At 39.9% G+C, this 11150-nt stretch overlaps 1 protein-coding gene across 1 annotated transcript; it reads right to left on the reverse strand.

Moving 5' to 3' along the window:
* Positions 1-127: 127 nt before the first annotated feature.
* zgc:158398 (transmembrane protein 248) lies at positions 128-4716 on the reverse strand. The gene is made up of 8 exons (XM_006784203.2): positions 4569-4716; positions 3984-4063; positions 3022-3214; positions 1778-2039; positions 1590-1689; positions 1334-1475; positions 1104-1244; positions 128-1011 (listed from the first exon to the last, which is right to left on the reverse strand). Exons 3-8 carry the CDS (start codon positions 3181-3183, stop codon positions 991-993), a joined length of 828 nt encoding a protein of 275 aa, XP_006784266.1. The 5' UTR covers positions 3184-3214; positions 3984-4063; positions 4569-4716; the 3' UTR covers positions 128-990.
* Positions 4717-11150: the final 6434 nt, after the last annotated feature.

Here is an 11150-nt window from a genome sequence, read left to right on the forward strand (position 1 = left end):
TTTACAAAATACTTATACGTCCTTTCTTTCAGACACTTAAGGAAACATTGAATGAAATTAAAGAAAAAAATAATTTCCTCTTCAATTTCTGTTTCAAGAGGCCTTATATCAGAGAGAAATATGGCACTCACATAAACCTAAAATTAAACCTTAGTGGTGGTAAATCCAAAACCTTCAGGTGGATAGAAAGATATTTAAATGATGCTTAAAAATAATTCCACAAGCAAAATGTATTTGAAGTTTTAAATGTCACTAAAAACTGATGTCACTCACCTTCACATTCCCCTTAGCTTGGCTTTAGCCTTTATTGACATTACAGTTACAGTACAATACAGTGCTTACTGTAATACCTGTGTTTGACACTGACAAATGAATCACATTAGTCAACAAAACAGCCCAAGTAAAGCTATTTCTTCTACAGCAAAGAAACATGTTTGAAACAGCATGACTGCAGTCATTTGTTGCTGAGAAGCGTAAAATCCTGTAGAAAAACAGTTCATAGCACTGCTAATTTCTACACACACACTCTTTACAGTGCCCAATGATCTGTTAATACTTTGTTATTAAACAAATATAAGGCAAATATAATAGCAATTTTAACCCACATTTCATCCATTTTCTTCAGTCTTGAGCAATGTCTTCATCACTGCCTTATCATAACATTTTTGTCTTTTATTTTGAAAAGCACATCATAAATAATGAATTATAACTCATTTTCTACCATGGCCATGTTTCTCAAAATGATTTTACATATTGCACATTTGTAATGTAGCAAAACTTGTGAGAGACAGATAAATGGGTTCAAACTATTCCAAGAGAGGTTGCTGTACCCTGACTTTAGTCCCAAGTATGAATTTAGGAGAGCTTTCTCCAAAGCAGCATTATACAAATATTTTCACAGTTAGTAGTACTCCAACAACAAACCAGCTTCTTCTGTAGGCTGTAGTTAGGCGTAGCCCTCTCTTTCCAACCATCAACTGATTTAATAGCTCAGCTGTCTATTAAGGGTTCCTGTAAATAAAGTAAAGTAGCAAAGTTAGGTTAAATAATCTGTATGGATTTCTCAGTAAAAAGGTTCTAAAAGCCGAACGATCACAACTTACACTTTGTTGGTTCAGTCCATTCCATTGGTTGCGGCGTTTTAGTGCATGTGGTTGACAAGCAGCTATACAGAGCATCAAACAAACTCCAAGGAGACACGCACTGAATTCCAACAGATGTTGCACTGCCACACTCTGTTCCTCCTTTAGAAGTAGGAAATAAATGAGGGTACAAAACAAATCTCTGAATTGTGGCTAAATCAGCTATGCTGTTCAAGTGCAACACACCGTACCTGTGTTAACATGACTGTAAGAGTGGTATCATCCTTGAAGTTCAGACTGTAGCAGGTTGGTGATGCTGTAGGCAGCTGGTTACTAGCCTCCACATAGAAGGATGAAATATTTTTCTCTGACTCAGGGCACTCTGGAGGACGACTTTATTAAAGTACATAACATTTATGAGTTTTCTGAATTTTTAGGAAGGAAAAGTCGTAGTTACAAAGTAATTAAGTTAAGAAACATGTTCTTTACAGAACATGATAAACTTACACACTTGTTGGCAGGAGGTCACTTGGGGCACTTATAGTGAGGCAGGTGTAGCTACCATTGTCAGATAGAAACTCTAGTGTCAAATTAACATTTTCATTGCCTGGGGAGTAAAAAATTACAATCAGAATGTAAGGTGATAAAAACTTTCACATAATATCACACCCATAGCGCTCCATGGCAAAACTAACCTCCAAGAAGCAGCTGACTGGCTCTCAAGGTTGTATGTAGACTGAGATCTCTCAGCGAGACACTCTGAGAGCTGGAAGTCATAAGAGCAAGAGGAACCTTGAGATGTAAATGGGTGACAGAAGAAGGACTCTTTGCTGAGTTAACTGAGGTCTTTCTGTCCTCTTCCTGCTTGATAAGAGGTGATTGGACTGAGGAATTAAGCTCATTTGCTTTCACACATAGGTGGAATGTTGATAAGGAGAACAACACACGGTTCCAGTCCTATGAGAATAGTAAAGTGCACAAATTACACACAGATACAATCAGGGCACAGAATGTGTGGGTATATTCAGTCACAGCCTGCACAGCATCATATTTCCTATGCACACCAGCACCAATTATCTATTTAGAGAAGGCATGGAGGAAAATTAGCTCAGTTTACTAAGGAAACCTACTATACTCATTCCCAGCTCCATATTGTTATCTTTGGACTGATCTAAAAAGTTTCCTTGCATGAGTCACTGCTCTAAAAAAAAATCCATATTTGTCTGACATCAGGCCTTGATTCATTCTCAATCTGAACACAGTCATTTTAACTCCCCTATCTTTAAGGTACATTTCTTCTGATTCCATCTATCCATTCGCTTCCGCTTATCCTTTTCAGGGTCGCGGGGGGCGCTGGAGCCTATCCCAGCTGTCACAGGGCGAGAGGCAGGGTACACCCTAGACAGGTCGCCAGTCTGTCGCAGGGCCAACACACAGGGACAGACAACCATTCGCACTCACATTCATTCACACATTCACACCTAGTGACAATTTGGATTATCCAATTAATTATCCCCACAAGCTGCATGTCTTTGGACGGTGGGAGGAAGCCGGAGTACCCGGAGGGAACCCACGCAAACACGGGGAGAACATGCAAACTCCACACAGAAAGACCCCGGCCTGATGGTGGAATTGAACTCAGGACCTTCTTGCTGTGCGGCAACAGTGCTAACCACTGTGCCACTGTGCTGCCATTTCTTCTGATTAATCTGATTAATTGCTCCTCTGTATAGAATATTTGAGCTTCAAAAAGAACCAAGAGTAGAAAAAAATTGATACAGAGAGCTTAGAGCAGTCTGCAACCTAGGTTTTGACACAGGTTGATTGCACGTAAATATTTGAAACTTCAGCCATGTTTATTGTGCATCCACTACTCTAATATATAGATAACAGAAAAGAGCAAAAACCCAAAATTGCTATAGTTTAAATCACTCCTCACCTTTGTTATGTCAGGGTTAGGAAGAGTGTGAGTGTTGCTGTAAAAACTAAGGCAGATGAATGAAATAGCCAGAGTTAGCAAACACAGGAAAAATGTAGTCCCTGGAGGATTCTGTGACACATAATCTCTAAGATTAGTCAGAGGCTGCCAGAAACCCATCATCAGGCTCCACAAACAGCAGAGATGTGGTGAGCTGTAAACAGAAGAGAAAAATTTCACATAACTTAAGTAATGTACCTTTTCATTATTATTAGGCAAGTTCAATACATCTGTTCTTCATAGAGGAAGACAATTTCAGTAGGAAACAAATGGAAGAGAGCCTGGAGAAGTAGAAGTATGCAAAGGAATGAAAGTCAGTAGAAGAAGAGAGAGTATGTGTGTGAATGAGAAGTAGACAGGTGGAGTGAAAGTGAAGCTGCAAGGAGCAGGGGTAGTGAAGGTGGACCTGTGTAAATAGATGGGGTCAACCATTCTAAACAACAAACATTGCATAAGAGAGGTGAAGAAGAGAGCACATAGAGATGGCAGGATGGAGACAAGTTTTAGGGGTGATTTGTAACAGTAGGATAGCAGCAAGAGCAGAAAGAGAAGATTTACAAGATGCTAATGAGAAATTCTATAACTTTGGTTTGGAGACAGTGCCACTAACAAAAAGTCAGAATTGTAGGGGGCAGAGTTACTGAGAGTGACCACAGAGACAATTCATGGATTCATATATACATGCAGGGGCAGGGGTGTGACAGAGGAGGATGCTCGGGTCAGAGTAATATAAGGCAGATTGGAAGTCCTGAAAGGAGAAAGAAGTCTGTTCAAACCCACTCCAAAATGCTTTTAGCAGAGGTGGGTGCCTATGTCCCACATTTTAGCCAGTGTTGCCCTCTTGGCTGTTTGACCTTTACTCTCCAGAATAATCTCTGTTCAGATTTTGGCACTGAGAGACCAAAAGGTTTATCTCCACTCACCTAACATCTAAATGTAATCTTCCTTGTTGGGAACAGAAAGCCAATCTTGGTCCAACAGACAGGCACCCTGTAGTGCAGTGCTACAGATAGTGTACATAAATAGATATAATCATAAATATATACACAACAACTTTGGCATGAACACACATGCTCTGTATTGCACATACATGGAGACATCGTGTATAAAGCAGTTAAACTTTTCTAATGAAAAATCTTTGCATGGATCACCTAGTTATGTTCATAGTGAGCATTAAGCTGTAGAAAATCTGTAACTTTTATTGTGGAAATACTATGTAGCTACTGCTTAACAAAACAGGATATTCGGAATGTCTTTTCTCGAGCGGACCTCGTTTTCAACATAACCACATTTAGTTTGAGCAAAGCTGAAAGCACGTACTCTCTGTCACGTGACTGTAGACAGTTAAACGCTTACTTATAAAAAAGAAGACATCTATGTAGTAATTACATTAAATCAATACTCTACGCAACGGGAGACGTAGAACTAGTCTAACAACCAGCTCTACTGGCAAAGATTACCGCTCTTATGACGCTAACTAGCTAGCTTTCTGAAATATAACGTCATACCTCGAGCTCGTATGCTTATTCACGTCTCCGCGCTTGGTAAAATACACCGGAATAGTTTCTTAAAGACAAGTAAACAACAGTTCGACATTTAAGAAGGAAGTTCAGCAGTTAAATAGTGACACGACACCGCTGTCACTTTACGACAATACACTGCTATGACGACAACAAGGACCAGATCACATGACTTTAAATGGGTTGAATTGTTTTTTTAAACGGGGGAAAAGCTTCTTTTTTTTTCAATGTTTTTTTAAAATTTTTTATTTATTTATTTATTTTTATTAGTAAAATTAACATACAGACAAAATGCACCATATATTGCACATTCAGAAAATAAATGTCCCTTACATATTAACAACTTTTATACATAGGAAAAAAATATATAAAGATGGGGTCACATAATTTAACAGATTATTAACTCACTAAATCAAAATCTTCCACAAAGGAAACAAAAAAAGCAGCCTTTTTCTTTTTAACTAAAGTCAAAGATTTAACCAACAGGTTTAAGTCGTTTTTCCAGTACGCTAGCGTTGGTTTGGTCTTAAAAAAAAACAACATTTTATTTGATGAGTTAGAGATCAAATAAAGCTAACTTACTGAAACAATAAGAAAGTGCCTGGCTTTTAAATAATATAACACTCACTCACTCACTCACTGGCTGTATCCCAATTCAGGTGCTGCAGTCTTAAAGGCTGCAGTCTTAAAGGCTGCATTTTAAGGCCGATTACGTCACAGTGGCGCGCCGAAGGCTGTCCCAATTCAAAGGCTGCTCGAAATGGGGCCCTCAAATGCGTCCTTCATTTCCCTGAATTTTAAGGCTGTGGCAGTGTAGACTTCGTGGCCCAACATATCCCACAATTCATAGCGCGGCAGTCGGTGTGGATAATTTTGCCACAGACGGCAGAAGCAGAGCGGCTAAAGAGTAAACTGTGAAAAGTAAGAACTGAATATTATGTCACTTATTTATGTGCAAATGTTTAATAATGAGGAACATTAAAACATTACTGTTGGCCACATGTCGGCAAAGTTATTTGCCATTAGCGATGTTTGTACTTTCAGCTTTTACTTGCTTTTAAAACCTTTAAAATATAATAATACAATAGTCGGCCTTAATCTTACAGAGAATGTGATGATTTTATGGATAATTAAAGTCAGTCATATATCCACAAACACAACAAGCTAAAAGTCAGTGATGCTGCTCGGTTTGCAGTCCTGAATATCATGGCACAAGCAGGATTCACTGCACTGTTAATGTTAGCTATGTTATATTGCTGCCTCTGTTCGGTGGTGTCGAGCCAAACGGACTTTAACATGTGTTTGAACGAGCTGATGGTTCACTCGTTAAGCTGAAAGAAAGATGCTTCAATCACAGGAGTCACACATGTGTCCACTGTACCATCTGGGAACTCTTCTTGTTTAGCACTCGTAATAACACAAACACTAAATCCTCCTGTTTGTAGCAGTGTATACACCTGAGACTGTCACCTGTCTGTCTGTCCTGCACTCTCTCTCTTTTTCCTTCTCTCTGATTGTGGAATAAAAGTATGAACATGTATTTATAAGTTACACTTGTGTTTGAATCCTGCAGCTTATCACACATTTGTTTCCACGTGTGACAACTGCAAGTGTCCAGAGTGAGGACAGACTGAGGGTCCCACTGCTGCACATCATCTGTGAGGCTTTGCAGCCCTGATGGTCCACCAGGACAAACTCAGCAGTGTGTGAGGAAGAGGAGGAGGAAGAGCCAGCAGCAGCTGACAGATGGAGAGAATAGACAGACTGTTCCCTGTTTGTGAAGGACTGCTAGAAAGGTTTAAAATAACTAATTGTCTGTCCTGAATCAGTCTTATTAGGTAATGTTCAAATAATTTCATCATTCCAGTGTTTTCAGTGTGGGAGAAAGTACTCAGGGCCTTCAGATTACACACTATGAAAGGCAGAAACAAGTTTAATATTCAGAAACCTAAAGTATGTATCAGCAGCAGAATGGAGCTAAAAATAAATGTTTGTTTCAGTTCTATGAAGCTTTGAGTATTTTGGATTAGTAGCACTGCTGTGTTTGTTGCATCATATTGCTGTAATTGTTTATATGCTTTATATATTCTGAGGTAAGTTGATCTATAGTGTTACATCATATTCTATAAGGATGTTATGTGTTTGTTTACTTTCTGCCCAGTTTGACCCATTTAGCAGAAGTCAGCCTGATTAAGGCTCTGATATCTATTCTGTATGACTTAAAGCAGTTATGACATAGTCTGATTTTCTCACCCAATAAAGGAATATTTAATATATCAGTCTACTCTTCATTCTATCAGACACAGTTATCACAGCTCGTACATTGTCTTTTTACACATATATGTAAGCATTGAGCCAAATGTAATAATGTCAACATACTGAAGGAACAACATTTGTCTCTTATATATGATACATCTATATATACACTGTCAAAGATACTTGTCTTTGAGTGAAGATTTAAGGTGATAGGACATATAAATAGCTGCAACTTGAATCTTTACTGAAGCTCAGTATTTGACACAGAGTTCACTCACATGAATTTCACTCACATGTGCTGTACCAGTGTACCTGCACATGTGATGTGACAATAGAAGTGATTTGATTTGAGAGTTCAAACTCACTGCTGTAATAACTAATAATGATTAATATAATAACTATAATATTGGCCATATCATATTTACACTGACTTTAGTCTCATGAACAACATTAACTATTTGTTATTTACTAGCTAATCTTATATGACTGTTCAGTACAGATATGAAGCCCAACAATCATGTTTTACAGTCCGGTGGTCTCAGCCTCAGATACTTATTAAATCACACAAAGCTCATGTAGAAACAAACAAACGAACAAAATATGTTCTCCTTCATTTCTGTCAACCACACGTTTCCAGCTTTCATGGTTGCTAGGCAACCTGGGCAGCGCAACGGAAGCTAGACCGTCCCATTTCACAAGCCTCACACTTCCGGTCTTAGCAGTCTTTGAGTACGCGGCCCTTGAGGACCGTTGAGGCTACGTACTTTAAGGCTGCAGACCCTGAATTGGGATACAGCCACTCTCACACACGCATTTGGAGTAGCCTTCGTCGCGTTGCTATGACGTAATCGGCCTGTGACTGTGTATGTGTAGGAGTGGCATTGCATTACTACAGCACAGTGCTGTGCACAAAAGCAGACCGACCAGCGGGACAATCATTTCTTCTTTGCATTTCTGAGAACGCACATGAGGATGGCCTCCGTATCACTGCCACGCAGGAAAAACGTCTCCACGCAACAGGCTTTGGCCTTGCTTCAGGAAATGGACGAAGCAGACTCTGATGGAGGAGAGGTTTCATTTGTCCAGCAGGCCACTGATACCTCCTCTGAAGAATCTGAAAAGGAGACGGAACAAGAACCCGACATGCCTCCAAGGAAGAGGCCCCGTGGTACTGGGAAGTCCAGCCGGAGCCACACGGCAAAAGATGGCACTGTGTTGGTAGAGGAGGACATTGGAATGCCCAGTGCAGTAGCAAATCACTCGTGCTTCACTGCGCAAGCTGGACCCACAGAGTCTGCTAAGGTTTGTCATTGCCATATTACATATGATATTTATATAAACCCATTTAGAGTGAGGTTCATGTAAATTTACCATTCTCTATTTGTTTATCTTCCGACAGCGTAAGATTACAAGTGTGCTCCAAAGCTTCCTTTGCCTGTTAGACGTGGGAATGCTGCAGACCATCAAGAAGTGTACGGTCCGTCAAGCCCGCAGAACAGAGCCGGACTGGAATCTGTCAGTTCATGAACTGATGGCATTCATTTCAATTCTGTTTGTAAGAGCAATCATGTGTCCCGTTGGTGCCATTGTGGATTGCTGGTCAGAAAGATTTCTGGTGCCAGTAATCAAAGAGACAATGCCCCGAGATAGATTCATTTCAATTATGCAACACCTTCGATTTGATGACAAGGACACGCGGGCAGAACGGGTGAAAACAGACAAATTTGCGGCGATCTCCGACATCTGGACACGCTTCAGCGAGAACTGTGCTAAGAGTTTCACTCCAGGAGAACACATGACCATAGATGAACAGCTGTTCCCTACCAAGGTTCGTTGTCCATTCACACAGTATATCGCAACCAAGCCAGACAAATTTGGGATCAAGTTCTGGATGGCCACGGACTTGGACACCAAATATGTCTGCAGTGCATCTCCTGACTTGGGAAAAGACCCCAGTTGTCAGAAGGAAGAGAGGCTGGCAGAGAACGTGGTCATGAAACTGATGGAGCCGTTTTTGGATGATGGGAGAAATGTCACAACGGACAATTTCTTTACTTCACTGTCACTGTCGCACAGACTGCTGCAGCGCAAAACAACGTTACTGGGCACGGTGAATAAAGTCCGGCGTGAACTTCCTCAACTTGCGCGGATGTATTCCGTAAGAGCAGCAACACACAGGTGGCCAGTAGCGGTTTTCTACAATATGCTGGACCTGGCGGCGGTGAATTCCTACATTTTGCACAAGGCATGTACAGGGTGGACAGGCAAAAGAAGATTGTTTCTGAGTCTTCTAGCTCAGGAACTTCGTTGCCGATTCATGCAGCACAAGGAAATATTAGCACAGAGGCAGGCTGCTGCAGCTGCCGTGCCAGGGACTGTAAAGACAACGCAGTGCCAGGTGCAAGAGAGCTGCAACAGGAATCGCAGCAGGTTTACCTGTGCAACATGTCAGAAATTCACCTGTGCCAAATGCAGGGATGATGGACACTGGATCTGCAAACGCTGTAAAGTTTGAAACACTTTGAAATAAAACAGACTTGTGTACCCATATATTGTGAATGTGTCTTTTGTATTGATATGGCAGGAATTTCTGAAGGTTGTAACACAGAGGTTTGGCCTGCCTTGGATCTGAGTAAACAAATGCCAATGTTGCACAAACACACACACACACACACGCAGCAAGTCTGCATTTATTAGTCCCACAAGTAGAAAATCTGCATTGTCATTGCAGAAAAGTGGACAGTGCAAGACAAAAGCAGCAAAAATAAAAACTGTACAGAGTACAGTATAGAAAGTGCACTATACAAACAATCTGGAAACATAAATATGGACACGTGTATTGAAAAATATACACACACACATGTATATATGTATGTATGTGTGTATGTATGTGTGTGTGTGTATAACTAGACTTTATGCATATTATGTAAGGTGTGGCTGTATAAATATATGTACAACTCTGTGTATATATGTTTATGGACAGGCATGCAATTTAGTGACAAGGATTGACAAGAACTAATATTGCACATAGAAACTACCATGGTAAGGTAAGGAATGAAAGTAGCTTTGCAGGTAAGGAAAGACCTGAATCTCTCCTGGTTGGGGGAGGGTGTGTTTGCACGGCAAAAGCAGGAGAACAATGTAGCTGAAGGCCTGTGAAAATCTCAGCGGGGTGCTAGGAGGTGTTAGGTTCAGGGGAATTTACGCAAATTTACGCAGGGCTAGTAAATCTAGTAGTAGGGACTTGCACCAGGAAAAAAAAGGCTCACTAATTCTAGTGTTAATTGAGTCAGCTTTAGTTCACCTGTGGCTTTTTTTGCCCATCTGTGCTGCATCTTCCTAATTACCTCATGTGTGTATTAACCTAACATTTTAGAGTCTCAAAGTGTTAATATATCCAGAATATTCAGTGGTAGCAATACCAAATTTGTTTCAGCAGAAAGTCTGAGGCAGCTTCAGCCAAATGTTGAATCAAATTCATTCTGCTGGAGTTGTATTGTGTCACGGTCTGTGGGAGCAGACTGTGTGAAGTGTGAATTTGGAGTTCTATTTGCATGGTCTCTTATATATGAACACAACTTTACACCCCATACGTATTGGACTAATATGCCATATTGTTTGATTTGATACCTATGGGTATTATAATGCTATTTAAAGAAATTCAACCTTGCATATCACCTGTTTCTCTCCCCAATCCTGTGGATTCACACATAGGAAGAGTCTGTCTACAAACCATAGTAAAGGTAATAAGAATCTTTGTGCTTTGTTCCAGAGAGAATCTCTGTTTGTTCCATACGTGATTTCTTATTGGAAGTCCTTTGTCAGTGACATTACTTGGAAAAGAGTATGGACAATTCCTAATAAGCATCTTGTACCCCATAAAGTAAAAGAAGTTTCATTTTAAAATACTTCATAAATATTATCCTGCTAATCATTATATGACAAAGTTCAAAAGGGACATAAATCTGAACTGTGGATTTTGTGGAAGCCAACCTGAGACTGTGCAGCACCTCTTCTGTATCTGTTCACATGCTAGAACGTCTTGGAAAGACTTCAGTAAATTCATTACTGGACAGCTCTACAAGGACTTTACTCTGAAATTGGAAAATGTTGTATTTTGTTTCTTTTGAAGGCAAAAAAGATGTATACTTTATAATAAACTTGTTAGTTACCTTAGCTAAATTTTATTTCCACAAATGCAAATACAGTAGCCAAAAACCTAATTTTAAACACTACTATAATGATACTCTATCTTACATGAAATTGATTAGTGGATCACTTAATAAAAAGGCTATAAAAACAATTACTATTTGT

The sequence above is a fragment of the Neolamprologus brichardi genome, chromosome 12 (genome assembly GCF_056152115.1).
Source record: "Neolamprologus brichardi isolate AB-2024 chromosome 12, ASM5615211v1, whole genome shotgun sequence".
Lineage (NCBI taxonomy): Eukaryota > Metazoa > Chordata > Actinopteri > Cichliformes > Cichlidae > Neolamprologus > Neolamprologus brichardi.

Excerpts from the sequence above, each read along its gene's own strand:
- zgc:158398 (XM_006784203.2), bottom strand. The coding sequence starts at position 3,183 with ATGATGGGTTTCTGGCAGCCTCTGACTAATCTTAGAGATTATGTGTCA. Across the intron at positions 2,040-3,021 it reads CTAACCCTGACATAACAAAG|GACTGGAACCGTGTGTTGTT; the intron begins GTGAGGAGTGAT and ends CTATTCTCATAG. Across the intron at positions 1,245-1,333 it reads TTACAGTCATGTTAACACAG|GAGGAACAGAGTGTGGCAGT; the intron begins GTACGGTGTGTT and ends CTACTTCTAAAG.